An 18,033-nucleotide genomic window follows, 5' to 3' on the forward strand; every position below is an offset into this window, starting at 1 on the left:
TCTGAGGAGATGACACGTTTGGTTGACAAGGTAACGTTGTTGCTAATGATATGTTTAGATTTATGTAACAGCTGAATGTTGCAGAGTATTTTAATCAAAGTATCCAAGCATGATAAGAACACAACGTATGTTAAATGGATGAAAGACTGATTAGCAGCCAAACCACTAAACCTTACTGAAACAGAAGCAGGTGATGCGCTCGCCCACCCAATACACTTCTAAGCAGCATCAGCACAGAGCATTCTTGGCCCTATATTGTCCTGCATTTTTTAAGTAACCCAAAGCAAAACAACCCAAAAGTAATCAAACCTGCAGGAAGCGATGAGGGTTACAGGCACGTAAAAGGATAATTCAGATCACAACCAGACCAGAGGTGGAGCAGATACAAGCAAATCATTTTCGTTTTCATAGGGCCAAACAGGAAGCTGTGTGCTTAGGGTGGTAAGAGGTGATGGAACCACACCATGTCATCCAAAGGACCTAAAGAAACTCCAGAACAAACTTCCTGAATTGGGGATGGTGGCGTGTAATCTCTTGCCTACATACCACCAGAACTAGGAGGAGGCAGATGTAATGCCTTTTTTTAGTGGTCAGGGAGGAAGCCAATGGGTTGCTGACCTTATATGCATTTAGAAGTGTCAATATTGCTATTGAAAATGAAAAAATCAGACCTTACAAACCCATTAGATTTCCCTGAAGAGACCAACAAGCAAAAACACTGAGATGCTCTCATGCGCACCATCTCACCAGCTTTCTGACAGGCTTTGAAAAAACCCCTGCTAAAATCTTTAAAGAAATTTAAACAGAGAGCGCAAAACAGGGCATTTTTTGCATGGATAAGTAACTGGGTACAACACAGCAAGCAGGAGGAGCGAGGAGCTGCTACACTGAAGAACTTCACTAGGCTGCTGCATACACCCTTGATTATGTTTTAACTTGAAAAACACAAACAACAACAAAAAAAGTCTAGCAGAAATGCCTTACGCCAGGACAACAGTCCAGAAGACAAATCAGCATCTAGGACAAACTTTAGTAACCTAATTTCAGGCTTACATGGAGTTATGTAACTGCTCCACTTCAACTTAGTCATTCAAAATACTTTCTTCCAAACAAAATACTTTCTCCCAGCGAGCCTACTTAATACTGCGGAGTGAAAGGACAGAATTATAATTATCACCTTTTAGCCTGAATGTGTACAACTTGTAGAATCTTAGATTACCTGATCAGCTTTTCTATAACCTAGTAAGCTCCAGCGTGTACCAGCTACTCAGTAAATAGGTCATGCAGGAATAGAAAAACAGGCATCGCTCTCCTATTATTGTACTCAGTCAATGACCTTGCTTAGACTTACTGATTCAGTATAAAAAGCAATGGTTTTAATATAGAAAATAAAAAGGGAAAAATAGATTTAAGATATTAAAATTTTAATGTCTAGTATATAAATAAATGTATACATACACACTCTGTTCTCTAGCATTTAAATTTAAGGCATTGACTATCAAAATTAAAATTAACCTCTCTCTCCTCAAAAGCTGCTTTGGACGTACATTTTCTAATGAGATTCAGATGTCTGCCAAAAGCCTGGTGATTTTGCTATTTAAAAATGAAAAGGTAAGTCTGTAAATAGATACAATACAGATTTTAACAATTATAACTTCTTTAATTGAAAGCTTGATTCAAACAGAGGTAAAAGCAGTGTGAACAACTGGCATTTAAGTCTTTTCTGACACAAACCAGAACCTGTTTTCAGAACTGGTTTTGGTCAGATCTAGGGAAGAAAGGCTTTTGGATTTTCAGCTTTCACACTGAGTGTTAGATCCCGTGGAGTCGCCTGCCAATACAGGTAGTCACATGGGTATAAATCCCAGTTAACTTATGTTGTAGCATGAATATTAGCAAAAATCACAACAGTAAGGCTGGTGGTTTTCACACAGTATTTTGCACGAGTAGGCAGAGCAGACACCAAAGCAGCATATTCCAATCAATTCGAATGAGAAGTGGTTACAAATTTTTCCTTGTAGGTGATCAGTTGATCCCCTAAATACTCCCTTGTGTTTGCCCTCACACGCAATGCTCAACACGTGGAAGACACCCGTTCGTGTACTCTGCACAACAAAATGCTGTGCCTCAAATGCTCTCAGCCATGGTCATTCTCCCCTGCTCCCCACAAACACTTTTTTAAAGGTTTACAAATATTTCCTAGGTTATAATTACTGTTTTTAATATATTGGATATGTTAATGATGCTCACTGAGGAAGCTAAACCATACTTCAAACACACATTTCCAGTTGCAATGGAAGACTTCTGGAGGACAGAGAAATCAAAGCGGGCAGTCCTCCTCCAGCTCCTCTCATTCCTACAAAGAAAGCTTCTGCATCTCAGGAATCTGCTCACCTGCTTGACAAACTGGACTGCAGGCAGTAAAATATTATGTTTCTGAAATGGTTTAACAGAAAAATATGCACTACACAGTATTTATTAGTGCCCAGTAACGAGACTGAAACACAAGAATGCAAGAGGACAAACACCCACAGCTGTCAGACAAAGGCTGCTTTAACCCAGTGTGTTGTAGCTGACCAAGAATTAAGAACCTGTAGAAATAAAAAAAAATATAGAACAGAATAGACTAGACTATTTCAGTTCGAGGGGAGCTACAACTGCTTTCCCAAAACATGTCCATCTGCCTGCCTAGGCCACTTATTGTGAGCTTACACTGGCTAAAAATTTTGTCTGCACCAACGAACTTAACGGCAGTGGATGGACTTTCACTGTTTGCAGCGGTGTGGGGATAGGACGTATTTTTACCATGGCATAATTTTTCTGCTTTATTTTATATTACTTTTCCCACTGACTTCTGAAATTCCAGTCCCTTTTTTGAGTAACAGTGATCACTAAACCAATGTTCACACAGAAGTATCCAAAACAACTCTTTCCTGGCTAAGGCAGCTTTCTCCTCTACTCGACTTCAAACTTACTGGTACGGAATTTAATTCTCCAGCTTTTTAGAATGTGCTCGCGTGGTAATTCTTTATCAAAATTATGACAATCTTTTACTTTTATCTCAAAAACATATTTTTTTACCACTGTAAAAATTATCCCTTTTCTAAACCATTTAGCAAATGGGTTCTGTGATTTCACTGCTCTCCTCCCTGCCATCTGAGTACAGGCCATTATTTCTAGCTCTCAGGAACTGGTTAATGAATGGAATCATCAATCCCTCCTACTCCATGACTGCTTAGTTTCCAGAAGAGACTCTAGGAAAGTAACACCATCAAAAACTGTTTTTGGAAGTTCAAGTATATTCCCTCAGATGACCCTTAGAAACATATTTAGTTGATTCATGAAAGAAGCCCAAGGGACACAGAAATCACAATTTCCCTCTACAAAACTTGTGATATTTCTCTTCCTAACAATATCACATCACTGATGTATCTAACAACTCTACTGCTTTTTTGCTTTCGGGCAGCTTGCCTGGAACGAATCACAATCTCTCTCTCGTACAACCACCCGACACCCTTCTTCAAAACCCAAGCCAGGGTCTGACACCTCCTGCTCCTGCGACACCCAGGCTGATCCATGCGGCTGGGAATTCTTGAAGGGTTACCATCTGCTCCTGCTTTGGAGCAGTTGGCTACTGTTCATTTATCTGTTTGTACTTCTTTTGCTGACACTCTAATTTGAGAGAGTATCTGTCTATACAGCAAACACAGATACACAATAAAACCATTCAAAAGATCCCTAAAAAGCAAGATTTATTAGCAAAATAGAAGGTATGTACCCTAGTGATTATGGGAACAGGTATCATTGAAGAGGCTGCAGAGGCAAGAACAACTGAAGTGTCAGAAAATGAACTAATCTATGGCTTAGTAACTGCTTATGTTCTAAAACTCCCCGGACAGAAGTGATAGCTAGGCAGGGATAGAGGTGTCTGACCTGGTAAGTGCAGGTTGTCCTGCTATCTGCCATCACAGATAGGTTGAAGCTGACTTTTACTATTCGGCTTCCTCAGCCTGGGATGTCCCCGTGCTAAGTACTTCAGAAACACACAGGGGGAGGGGGGAGACCCACCACACTACAGGGAGATATACAGCAATGACCTGGACACCAATATGCAATTTCCACAAAAATATGAATAGCAAATCATTCCTGAATCCCAGTGACCATAATAATTGCCTAAGCTTACTGCATTTCCACGCCAACACTAGAAATTCAAGCAGCAACAGGTATATCCAAGCGGACAGCAGGACTGTTGCATCTAAAAGCAGTGTTTCAACTACAGCAGCAGTTTGGTGTTCTAAATAAATGTGATTATCTTGCACTAACCCTTGTCACCAGTGTATTATTATAATATTAAAACCTGTATCAAAATATTATCCCCTCTCTAAACATAAAGAGCATCTCCAAAGACATTTGGTGCATAGTAGCTCCTGCAAGAGTTCCAAGACTATAGAAACGGATTGCCAGTTTATACTTGGCACGCTCACTGTAAAAGAGTTCTGCCAAATCAGTCTTCTGTAGGAGCTTAAGGAACAACCACCCAATTATTCACCTACGTAAATATTTTGACAATTTGTGAAATACAGCATACAACTATTTTAAATCCAGAAACCTAAATGCAAAGCTACTGTACACACCCCCCCCCCAGTAAAATATCAATGGAACAAACCCAACAAAAGTCAACAGCAGCCAGAGTCACTTTACTGCTCTCCTGACAGCAGGCAGGGAGATTGGGAGTGCCTGCATTACTGACAAAACCCCACCACAGGCAGGCAGCTGCTGTTACACACACCACGCCACAGAACACCCGTGACATTTCTCTTGTCTGTAGATTCAAGCTGGCAACCCTGTATCCCGCACTGGATATTTTATCTGGTTTCCATTAGATGTAATACCACAGAATCACAGAACGGGTTGGGGCATCGACCACCTCTCTGGGCAACCTGTCCCAGGGTTTCAGCACCCTCATCGTGAAACATTTCTTCCTTATATCCAGTCTAGATCCACCCCCTTTCAGTCTAAAGCCATCCCCCTTGTCCTGTCACCCCATGCCCTTGTCACAACCCCTCCCCAGCTCTCTCGCAGCCCCTCCAGGCACTGGCAGCTGCTCTAAGGTCTCCCCGCAGCCTTCTCCTCCCCAGGCTGAGCAGCCCCAACTCTCTCAGTTTTATTATTTTGGCATGTTTCATTATTAAGGCATGTTTTCCAGAAAACTGAGATCATTTAACTTAAGTGGAAAGACTAATTCTGGCTGGCATGCCTAACCTGTGGCCCAGGGGCTCTGGGAGGCTTTCCTGCAGCACTGCCCAGGAGCCCTGAGCCACCCCTGCACGCAGCAGCCACGCTATCTCACAGTAACACCGCTAAGCCCTTCCAGGTGCCACATGGTCTGCTCAATCCCCTTGTCCCCTTCACTTGGCTGACACCCCAAAATCCTTTGCCTAATCACTCTTACTCCTCTGCTCCCACTGTGAGCACAAAACCCACAGGATCATTAAAAACAGAAAGCACCTGCAATCAAAGGTCTGAACAATCTAACCCAGGTCTCAATTAGCGTTCAGACTCAAATCCTTTGGCAACAAGATGAGAAGAATCAATATGGCACGAAGAAACTATTTTAATTGGAGAGCTGACATTTTCGGTCTCGCAGGTTCCCCCTGGCAGCCTTACTGTCTAAGAGCAAACCAAACATCCCTCCACCTCCACGCTAGGAAGCGTGTTCCTGTTGGGTTCTTCTGGAATAGAGAACAAAAACAGGCTGGGGCACCTCTGCACAGCTTTCTTTTGAGAATCCCAGGACAGACTATTTGCTTTGATTATCTGTTCTCTGCTGTTCAAGCCAGATTCAGTGCCCAGACAACAAATAGCACCCCACAGTTCAAACCAGCAGTTCCACAGAGGAGTCAGTCTGCCTGTCATGAACACTGTAGCTAAGCATCATTTGCTGTCTTAAACTGTTTGTTGCTGGCTGGAGAAGAAGTCTTGCCACATCTCAGGGCAGGATTTTAACCTGAGACATACCCTTGGCAACAAGGGTCTAAAAAAAATAATTTCATTGTCATTATTTGAGCAACTTTCAACTTTGCATTCAGTGTCACCTGGAAAAAAGTCACAGCTGGCTGGAAGCACTGTTTTCCCCCCAAGATACGTCTGATTTAAAATTTCAAAATCATGGAAAGCCTTTTTGGGTTCTTTGGAATTTTAGGGTATCCCTGCTGTCACGCATTTCATCCCACGAATCCTTCAAGGCAAGCTAAGGCAGATGATAAGCGACAGACGATTTTAGTGGCAGTTGTTCCAGGTTCATCTTCTAAACCCTGTCGTTGATCCAGCATTGGGTGTCAGAGATCTGAGAGAGACAATGCTTCTAATGGGAGGCTTCGGGTTTTCTTTTGTCTTTCTAGGGAGAATAATTGCTCTGACTGTAACTTCACGTTGCCAGCTTTGAAGTGGGAAACAGGCATCCAACAGTCAGCCTCCCACATCTGATAAAATTACAACTTTGTAAAAGTCATTAAGAATTTCCTACTTCCCAGGAAAAAAAAAATGCACTTGCACTTCAACATTTCCTGTTCCTCAGAAACTTGGACAAATATAATTTCAATAAAAATGATTACTTTGCCCTGACCTTGTTTTTAAACAGTACATTTTAATTTTCAAAAATGCTTAAAAGCTATTGAGTTATTTTGCATAAGGACAACTTGATTTGTTACCATGTTACAGAAAAAATCCTAGCTTGTAGCTAGTAGAAAATCCAATCCCATCTGCCCAGTTCTTGTTGCTGTAGTAATAAAGCCACACAGGCATTAAAGGCTTTTCTGCAGTGGATGTGCCTGTCGCAGGGCTCATATCTCGGATTTCTTTTTCTATTTTGTTTTCTTTTGGTTGTGCCAGCTTCTGCTCTAAGTTATTAAGAGTATACAAATATAATATAAATTTTTTTCCAAATATTTGCATCTATTTAAAAATATCTAAGCCTTTTAATTGACGTTTTTTAATCTATTACACAAAACACAACTGCGTAGGAGGTTTCTTGGAATCATTAAATGAGTACAAGGAAAGGAGAGCTACATACATATCAGTGAATTCCTGAACTTTCTTCTGTAACAGAAAATAAAACACCCATAAAGAACACACAAATACCTCCTGAGCTGGCTCGTATTAAGTTACTACTAGTCTCTGAATGAGGTTCTTCCCAAGAAATAATTAGTTTCATCAGAAACTTCCAGATCGTTTGGTGATTCATAGTCAAATAGTGATTGGCCTGTTTTCATGTTCTATCCCTCGGTAAGACAATAATCAATAGAACTGTGGTTTGAAGTTCAATATCTAGTTATTTAAGGAAATAGCTTTGATTCGTATTTGTCTTAAATCCCTCTGCTATTAAGAACTGTAAATTAACGTCAGAGAGATTAGCAGTGGTATATTTGGCAGCAGAATATTTATAGCAGGAACTTGGATGCACAGTACACACATGCAAATACCTTTGAATCACTGCTAAAACAATGCCTTTTTCCATCCACTTCTTCGTACATAAGACCAACATTTTAAGCTGATTTTTACAGGCTCAATTGCTGTTAAAGGTAAATTTCCCAGAGGCTGGAGCAACACCTCGTTACGCTACCCAGCTGTTTGATAATAGCACTTCCTACAATTCCAAACCACTTCTAAACACTATGGTAAAGCAAAGCTGCTGAAAGTTTAAACTTGCTCTGAAAACAATCCTCACCAAGAATGCCCAGGTCAAAGCAGTCTGTGAAACACCAGGCTTGAATGAAGACCGTTGTAACCCCTGTGCTGGACATGGAGGGCACGCCAGGCGCCTGGGGACACGTCAGTACACGAGAGAGGCAGCAGCAGTCCTGTCCCTGAACTGCCTGTGCCTTCAGCAAGCACGGTGCATCTGTGGGGTCTCAGGCAGCGGGACGCTGAACAGGGTTAAATTCAAACCTGGCAGCCAAGCATCAGTTCAGACCTCATGGTTTTCCCAGTCGTATGCTGAACTGAAGTGCTCGTGAAAATACAGAGGCAGAAAAACACACGGGGCGGGGGTTGTGCAGCCCTGCACTTCCAGACACAGGCAGTTCTTTCAGCTGGTGGAATTTTGCCTGCACAGCCGCTCACACCTGCGCGGCCTCAGAGTCAGGAATACAGCCAGATATGCCCACCTATATACAGATGCCTTAGCAGGTCTGCAGAAATACAAAACATTACCCACACACCTCCAAGTTTCTTTAATTTTGCTCTACTTTTTCATTTTTTAATTAATATTTTCTTCTAAGCACAAGCACTCTACACTATGCACACCACCAGTGTAGGAGTTACTGTCGAAGCAAACCTCCCACACCTCCCTGCAGTTCTGGCGACGGGCAATGAGGCATCACCAGGGTTTGGCAACAATTGCTTAATTTTTGAAAGATCCTGATGTGAACAGTTTTATATGCAATAGTGTTGGGAATACTGTATCATAAGGAAAAATCTGAATGTGTGAAACTAGAATGCTACATGAATGTTACATTTACTCCAATCTTAAGTTTAAAGTACAAACTTCAAATCAAAACTAGTAAGAAGACATTGAAGCTTTCAAGTGAACATCCCAACAAGCATAGCAAATGCACAGAGGTGAAAAATTCAAGACTGCTCTTTATGAAGATGTAAGCAGCTCTGTGGGCAAGGGGAGTGCAGTGGACGCTGTTTACCTTGACTTTAGAAAGGCTTCTGACACAATCGCATAGCTAAACTCGTGATCTGCTTTGAACAAGTGGGCGGTAAGGGTGGGTGGAAAACTGGCTGGACCACCACGGTTAAAGCATTTTGAGGACTGGTACGAAGTCCAGCCAGTGGCTAGCTGCTAGCAGGGTTTCTCAGAGGTTTTAGTGGTTAACGTTTTTATTACTGACCTTGACTACAGTACAGAGCACACCCTCAGCCAGTTTGCAGGTGATACCAGATGAGGGGAAGCAGGTGACATGCCTGAGGGCAGGGCTGCTCTCCAGAGGGTCCTCAACAGGACAACAGAAACCAAAATGAGACAGTAGTGTGCCCTTGTGGCAACAAAGACGATCGCACCCAGACTCCATTAGCAAGACAGTAGAGAGCCAGGCTTCCTGGAGGTACGCTGAGGCCAGAGCGAACGTGCGCAACATGGAACAGGGGAAATTTCGATTAGATATTAGGGGGGAGTTTTTCACCATGAAGGGAATCAAACGTTGAACAAGGGGCCCAGAGAAGCTGTGGGATTCCAGACCTGGAGATCCCAGGACTGGAACATCTCCAACAAGGTCCCAGGAGATTTGGGACTGGAACATCTCCCCTACGAGGAGAGGTTGAGGGAATTGGGCTTGTTCAGCCTGGAGAAGAGAAGGCTGCGAGGGGACCTTATAAATGCTTACAAATATCTGCAGGGTGGGTGTCAGGAGGATGGGGCCAAGCTCTTTTCAGTGGTACCCAGCGACAGGACAAGGGGCAATGGGCACAAACTGAGGCACAGGAAGTTCCGTCTGAACATGAGGAAGAACTTCTTCCCTCTGAGGGTGACGGAGCCCTGGAACAGGCTGCCCAGGGAGGCTGTGGAGTCTCCTTCTCTGGAGATATTCCAGACCCGCCTGAACAAGGTCCTGTGCAGCCTGCTCTGGGTGACCCTGCTTGGGCAGGGGGTTGGGCTGGGTGACCCACAGAGGGCCCTGCCAACCCCTACTATTCTGTGATTCTGTGATCCCCAAGGCTTAACCTTTGACCTGCCAATGCCCCAAGCCACCTGATCTACACGGGCCCTGGACTGGACCAGAGATCTCCACAGGACCAAACCAAACTGCTCTACATAATAGTGATGGCCCTCAAAACAGGTGGTGTTTGCCAACAAATGGTTCAGAACAGAGATTTAAAAAAAAAAAAAAAAAAAATTTTTATACCTAAAGGTTCTTTGGTCTGACTTACTGTATAATTACACCTATTTCTCTCTGTATGCATTCTCCAACTCAGCAGAACGGATGCTGCAGGAAGACTGACCTGGGACAAGATCGGTAGGAACAGGAAAGCAAAGCCACCGCCCCCACACTGACACATGCTCTCACAGCAGCAGTATGGCAGACTGCTCTCTTCTGAATGGCAGGGCAACAGGTTTTTGCTGGTGTAATCTGCCTGACGAGTAAGGAGTGCCGCAGTGCAGCGGCTGCGCTGTAGAGATAACATACACCATTCGCTGCCCTTCCCTCCAGTGAATTTCAGGGGGAACGCACCCTGTCTTGGGAAGACTACCAGTGCCTTTCAGAGAAATCAAGAGTGACTTCAGAAAATATTAATATAATTCACATACAAGAAATCATTGTCCATGCTGACAAGAGATTAAGGCACATTTTATCTTTGCTTTTTGTGAAACAATTATGGTGAAGCTTTGATGTCCTTGAACCTTGACAATTTGGCTTAGACATAAGAAAGAGGCCAAAAATCACTGAAGTTCAAAAATTGGGTATCAGAGCTAATTACAGGATTACAGCTTCTGTGATGTCAGCCTGGTCAGACACGGTCACAGTCACAGTCACTGCTACTGCTCTGGTTTTCCCTAGAAGAATTCAACAGGGTGGAGCGATGTGTCGTGTTGCAACCTCCCATATTCAGTGGAGTCATTAGAAGGAGTTTTCAGCCTGCCAGAGACATCCAATTATAATTTCTCCTCTAACTGATGAGAAAGGTCAGCGTCTCCACCCGCAACTAGTTAAGACAGATCAGAGAAAGCTGGCTGGAAATCAACCCAGATAATGCCTGAAACTTAGAGCTCGGAGGCAGCTGAATGAGATAACAGGCAGTCCCAGACTTCTGAGTGCAATGTATCACAACTAAGCTGACATTTAGCTGTTAAATTAGAAATAGTGAAAGCCAACCATTTATCACTTGTTGCAATTAAGAGCTGTATCCCTTCCTTTCCGATGCAGATCTCCCAGGACTGTTTGCAGACTCTGTGCAGCGCTGCCATGCGCTGTGCGCAGGACTGCTCTGACCTACTCGGGGAGAGCGCTCGTGTGCTGCGATGGCACAGGACAACGTGGCTCCTGAGCACAGCACCACACAGCGAGCACAGCACCACACACCCTGCCTATGCTGCACGGCCATCAGCAGAGCTAAGCAAAACATAAAGTGATGACCTCGATGTGAAGAGCCATAGTTTTGGGTCCTGCCTGTCAAAGGGACATCCTCTCTGTTCCCTACACAGAGGAGAGTCCAGGTAGGTGAGCTGGGCTGTCTCGTTCCCCTGAGGGACAGCAGGCAGACCGATCTCTGTAAAAGTTCTGCAAAAGCTTGCTTGTGAAAGCAAGCATCTGATACTCTGCTTTGCTTACAACTTTTGGCAAAGTGTGGGGAAGACAACTGAAGATTCGCTTGGTGACTAACAAATTTGCTCTGTAAATGTTAAGGGCGCCAGATGCTGGTTTAGCATCCGCAACTTTGAAGGTGTGTGGGAACCTGAACAGACTTCAGGTATCAACACACTTTCAGAAAAGGAACTGAAGTCATAAATACTTCAAGTGCCTGATTTGGCGGTGGGAAGACCTCAATTAGAATAGCAAGTCTAAATGTTTTAACCATTGCTTTGTCTCTTGACTTCCTTCAGCTTCCCATACCTGAACTCTCCCCCAAGTCCTCTCTCTCTGGCAGTACATTCTTGACCCTGGCTTGGGAACACAGATGCTCAAAGAAGTCAAGAACGCCACTGTTCTGTGCTGAAGTGGAAAAGCTTATCTGAACTCTGGAAGTCTATTTACAACCTTCCATTAATATACTTTCCTAGCAAGGAGTACAGCTACAATGTCTCTATTCTCCTCCTTGATTAGTCTAGTTACTCAGAAAACTCTGGCAGCTTAGCAACAGATTCTGATGACCTAGAAAACTTCAACGCACTAAAAAGCAGTACCTGTAGAACACAGAAGAGCTAAACTGGAGGAAAAAAGTGTGGTGACCAACTGCAGTCTTTAGGTGCTGTCAACAGATGTATCTGTACACGCATGTTCTTGTATGTGCCTTTCATTATAAAGACATATCTGCTACCCACAGCTGATAGCAAACAAAATTACTTTCTGCCAAATGGTTTTCAACCATGTTTGTTTTGACTGCCCTCCTCTTATCCTGTAATTTTTAGCAGCAATTAAGATTTTAATTAAACCTTTCACAGAAAAAAAACCCAAAAAGCCTCCAAAAACAACCACCTTAAAACATGCAATAGATTCCTGCATCACTTTTATGGGATGCATTTTATGGGATGCATTTAATGTGATACGTGATACAAAATTATTTGCAATTCCTGTTACACTCTGGAATAGGTCTAATATCACGTCTGGTGACTTTGCTCCTTGACAGACATAGTTCTTGTATTTAAATGTCTTTTTGTAAAAAAATTATACTTGGATTCATTTAAAAAAGAATGATTTATGGGTGGGGAGGGTTCTGTGTGGGGAAACACGAACTGTTTTTAAACAACCTCTGTGGAAAAGATTCAGGATTACAAAATACAAATAGGAGACATTTTGAAACAAAATTAAATACATATTACCCATTTCACAACGCTTAACTAGCCCCATGCAAACGCTTCCTCATTTCTAGTTTCAGCTGACCAGACAGCACTAGAACAGTCATTATTTTTTAAATATTCCACCTGTGCATTAAATACTTGTGCATGTTTCCAACCAGCCAAACATAAACACCTTACCTCTTCATGTCTCATCAGTTCTATCATTTCCATAACGCTGATAAAATGGTAGCAACGATCCGAGTGATCAACCATGGACGTAGGAAAAGGACGATTTTGCCAAATTCTCCATTCAGACAAGGAAAGTTTGTGAGTTGCCCCCTCTTCATGCTTCTGCAGTTTGAAATCAAGATTGGCAAGGAGATTTTAATCAAGAACTTGTTTAGCAAAACTAATATCTATTCTCTGTCAGGGACCATAAATACTCTGAATGGAGAAAAGTATCTACACATTATCACAAACATTTAAATCTGATTTAAATAAAAACAACCCCGTGCTTTGTGTTGTCACAGCCTTTCATGGAAGACAGATTGTTTTAAGTGGTGACATGACACAAAAGCTCCAAATGTTTTCTCTAAATCAGAGAAGAGCTTGTAAAACTTGAGGTTTTCTTTCAGTAACACCTTTATAATTATACAGACAAAGGACTGAAAAAGCGCGGATACCATACCACCACAAATACAGCATCCTCCCTGGAATTCCGAGAAACAGGAACAAAACCTAATGGATTCTGAGAGACTTCTTGATGTGTGTTTAATTTACAGATCTAACCTGAAAGACCCATTTCAAACATCTAATTCTTAAATTCTTAACCTCAAAACCTACATATAATTCTCAAAATCGCATTTTTAATATAGACCTCCTTCAAATTCATAGTTCACTGTTACTTAGGCTATCCTTTAGGCGTCATGTCAAAGGAAACATTACATTTAGGTTAAACTCACTGATATTTCTTCCACGTTTTCTAAGGTTTCAAACTGAGTTTGAGGCAATATCGGTTCCTTTAATCCATCGCTTTCCTTAATCCTGTAAAGTCTGTCCCATATTTCAAATTCCTCAGGAGACAGAGACCAATTCTCATGACAATGTATTTGCTTTTGGCCTATGGGGGAAAAAACAATGATGGGAAAATGTTATCTAATTTAAGAAAAAGGATACACAGAATAAAAAGATCTTTGGATGACATCAGTCAAAAGAATAAATACCTTCCCTATGCCACAAGCAAAACCACATAAGAGAATCTGATGTCAGAAACAAGTATCAAAACAGTGTTGTATCTCTCATAATTACAGATAAATCTATTAAATGATTGGTTTGGGGGAAGGCATTATATACACAGAGACACAGATAGACAGACAGATATAAATACAGAGATATACATATATCAAATACCTACGGGCCCTGAAGACAGTATAGCAAACAGGGAAAGCATATGGCTTGAATTTCTAAATGTGTGTCTTGGGAGACCTTGGGGCATAAACTGCAAATAAGTAAAAGCTTCCCGCCCACCTCTCCTTTTTGTTTTTTTTTCCTTTAAGTTACTCTTTAAATACTGGAAAGCACCATTAATTTGTCACGACAAAAACATTTGTTAGTCATTTTTTGAATCGATCGCCTCTATGACGGACACTCGGATGAGTAAGAGGACAGAAACAAAAGTACTATGAAAATTCCCCAGGATTAGGGAAAGGAAAAAGAGGCTCACGAGTTTTATTTAGACTCATAACTGCAGGTGGGAAGTACAGGGACTTGTGAGCACCAATGCTAGATAAAAACAAAGGCAGTGCTCGCATGGCAGCCTACTGAAGACATGGCCCTGGTGCTGCTTGGCTCTGAGCGAGTATACTCCAGTGATGAAGAGGAAATGGAGTAATTTTTGGCAGTCTGACAGCAAGCCTCGACACTGCCACTATCCAAAAAAATGCCAGATCCCTCCAAACAGCCATCAGTGTGAAGAGCAAAGGAGCGTCCAATGAATCAGTGCTAAGAGCGCGTTAAGAATGTGGTTGCTTTCAGCCCAGATGTACGAAGCCTGGAGAACAATAATTAAGTTAATTTGACAATCACTCTGCAGACAGGATTTGGGATGAATCTGCAGTCAACACCCTATTCTGAATTAATGCCACATAAGAGGAATCAGCCTGTACCTCTCAATCCTCTCCAGTCACAATTGTCAGAGACTGTGTCTCCACAGGGATGGTGTGACAATGTTTATCAGAGACTCAGAAACAGATCCCTGAGAGTTCTGAGTACTAGGTTCAAGTCCTGTTCAGAAAAAGTCTTTCACAGCTGGAAAAAACTAGCCAACTGCATTTTATTAAGGCCATTGTTAAAAAAACCCCAAAGATCAATATTGCTACTAAAATATTTTTGACTCAAGTCTAGGAGATGTTACAGTCCTTTATAGCTAACACATAGTTCAAGGTCCTAGCAGAGGAGGAAAAAAGAGACCTGAAAGAAAAGAAAATTAAGAACACTTACCAGAACTTCTAGCACTTGGAAGAACAGTTAAGTATTAGGTCTGCTCTAGCAGCTGATATCCAGCAGCCACACACCAAGACAATGCCAATCTTGGATTAGCGTGGAGCTCTGGACAGTGTTGCCTGGACAAGGTAGAAAGGAAAGGCCAGAAAGAGTCCTCGGTTGTAACCACAACCTAACACGCTTGATCGGTCCAAAGTGACTTCTGCTGCCTCACTTCTCTTCATAACCAAGAAGCAAGAAGATGGCCTACCAAGGAACCAAGAATGCATTTTCAAACACCAAGCTGTTTGATAGGAAAAAGCAGGCACAAGCAAAAAACTTCACAGACGAACACATCTAGTTTGGGTTCCCTCTTGCTCCTGAGGATGGTTGTGCAGACAGCACACTGGAACCTTCCCAAACAGCTCAGGTGATGAACTGTTGCCATCCAGACACACCCAGGGAAACACCAAGAACAGCCGGTAACTTCAGTTCTCGGTGTTACAGCTCCAGAGGACAACTCCTCCTGACAAAGAGAAGAGGATGCTGCGACACCATCTGCCCAAGTAATACTTGGTGCAACACTCCACAGGCATGAAGGCCCCCGGCAGCTGGTAAAATTCGGTAACAGATACTTCCCGAAGCTCTGGGCTTTCTGCTTCTGAGCAGAGCAAGTATTTCTGGCTGTGAAGAAAATGGACTCTGTATACGAAACAAGCATGACATCTCCCTGAGAGAGGGGAATGGAAGGGAATCCCCTTGGCTGGTAAAGCAGATGAGTGATATGGTCCAGCAGGCAGCAGGTTAATGCCCGAATTACAGGTTGCTCAACTGCTCCCCTCACCAGAAACACTAATTCCTTACGGTGCGGGGAAACATCTGACCATCTGACCCAAACACGTGGGTGTCTCCGGCTCGAGGTGGAAACCAAGAGCTGAAGTTGCTTTCAAATTCTTCTTCAGCCATACCACCCAGCAGCTGTTCCACACAGAGGGAAACTGAAGCAGGTCTCCCACTGCAGGAAATTACCTTAAGGGAAACTGTTCTGCAGGTTCTCACTTCAACATTTTAACTTTTAGAACCCTCTCCATTGTTGTTCCACTCATCTTCGATGAGGAAACATGCCATAAGCTCTGACAGGACTGGCGCTTCACATCAAGTGAAACCTAACAAATGGAAAGGAACAGGGACCCAGACAAAAATGGCTGCTGCCAGCATACAGGTAAAATATACTTTCAGACTTAAGGGCTGGGAAAACAAAACAAAACAAAAAACCCCACCTTATTTTCAGTGTTCATAAACTACAAATTCAAGACTCCATTCTTAACAGAGCAAAAAGAGATGTCACAGAGTTCTGCAGGGCACTCCGAAATAACAGTTTGCTAAAATACAGGCGAGCTGCCCAGGGAAGCAGGCATGTATTTGCACTAATCGGGAGTCATTACAGCTGAACTGAATACTATAAATTCTGCAAATTATGAAATGCTTCATTTTTACACAAAGCCACAATTCAGAGATTACTAAAACTCACTGCATGGGTGAAGAAGAGTTCTCAAAACTAAAAGCAAACTTAAGACTGAGCACCAAAGAAATTTCAAAAATACACTGACTAGGTTAACAGAAATAGACAACGAATAATAACACACCTGCAGTACAGTTCCACTTACACCTTAGACTACTCTAGGTAATATTAGACCAAACGTAGGAAGTTTCCATCTGGTGGACAGCACACTTAAGGAATATAAAATATCATGAGACACATGGACATCTCATTAATATCGAACAGGTAAGTTCTAGCTTTTTACAGTAGTTTGTAGGAAGCTAAGCTGCATAGTACTGAGTAATTGGAAAGTACCTGGAGCTCTTCTTTAGCTCTTACAGAAGAAAATTCCCACCCTAAATGAGACTGATTAGGCTGTTTGGATACACAGTTGAGAATTACCACGTCCTGCTGAACTTAGTAATGGGCAACAGCATCTCCCCTTCAAGTGAAATAGCACATGCTCACTTTACAGGTAATTATACTTCAGAACATTTTGAGTTACAAATGCAAAATACTGCCAAATACAAACATATCACTACAATCATTAATGTTATTTTCCATTTTTTTCTCCAGAATCAAAATATTTTCCTTTCCCTGGAACTGGGAGGAGAGCAAGAAATAGCCTGGAGGGGGAGAAGGTGGTGGATTTAGCCTGTAGTCAGCAGGGAATCTGTCAGTTCTTGGAGGAATAACCTCTGTTGAAGGGCAAGAAAGAAGGAACTGGAAGCATCTTCTCAACCAGGCCAGTACAGCCAGCCGTGATACCTCAAACCCATTGTCAGAAACTGTCCCTCTTCTCGCTACGAAGAAAGCTGCCGGTGCAAAAGAAACCTTCAGCTGTCCAAAGGTCCCTCCGATTTCCCTAAGCAATTACGCACTACCAGCACAGAAGAACGCTTCCTGTACTAGAAGCGTGTGGCTCTGGAGAGGGAAGGGGGCAGGCAAGAATGACAGGGAAAGCCACCAGTACAGTATCACTGCTTGAGGTTACTTCTGGCCAGCAAACTTGATGGTCATCAACTGATACTGACACAGCGGCTTGTTTGGGGCAGGCAGGACTACAGAAGAAGATGAAGTTGGTATTTTGGAGAAGCCATGTCATCGGCTGAAAAACATAATTCAAAATAGAGGTAGCTGAAATAAGCTGAAAAAATCCCACCACCTTATTAGGAAAGTTTTCTGTAGCTCTCATCCTGAAAATAATGCAAGGTGTAACCTAAGAAAGGCAAAGGTAAAATTCTTTAAGAAAAATAAATGGAGAGATATATATATATACACACACACACACGAGGAAGCAGGCAGGCGACCGAATTTTCAGGAGCAAAAGGCCAGATGTTGCCTGAATCTGGTGAAGACAGTTCTGTACTGAGAAAAACAGGACAAGACAGAGCTGGTACAAGTCACATGTAAAGCGCCTTACTCTTCGCGCAGCACACAAAGCAGCGTGTCTGCCTACCACACGGATATTGTTAGGAGAAGAAATACGAATTTAAGGAACTGAAGTACATGT

General features: G+C 42.6%; 1 protein-coding gene across 2 annotated transcripts in view; it reads right to left on the minus strand.

The window, feature by feature from the left end:
* Nucleotides 1-18,033, minus strand: part of FANCM (FA complementation group M) — an 81,872-nt gene that overhangs the window by 18,134 nt on the left and 45,705 nt on the right. For both annotated transcript variants that reach the window (XM_075427312.1, XM_075427311.1), the window contains 2 exons: nucleotides 13,462-13,619; nucleotides 12,698-12,850 (listed from right to left, as the gene is read on the minus strand). In XM_075427312.1, coding sequence (XP_075283427.1) covers nucleotides 12,698-12,850; nucleotides 13,462-13,619 — 311 coding nt within the window. The remainder of the gene's footprint in view (nucleotides 1-12,697; nucleotides 12,851-13,461; nucleotides 13,620-18,033) is intronic.

This window comes from Opisthocomus hoazin, chromosome 7 (assembly GCF_030867145.1).
Source record: "Opisthocomus hoazin isolate bOpiHoa1 chromosome 7, bOpiHoa1.hap1, whole genome shotgun sequence".
In the NCBI taxonomy this organism is placed as follows: domain Eukaryota; kingdom Metazoa; phylum Chordata; class Aves; order Opisthocomiformes; family Opisthocomidae; genus Opisthocomus; species Opisthocomus hoazin.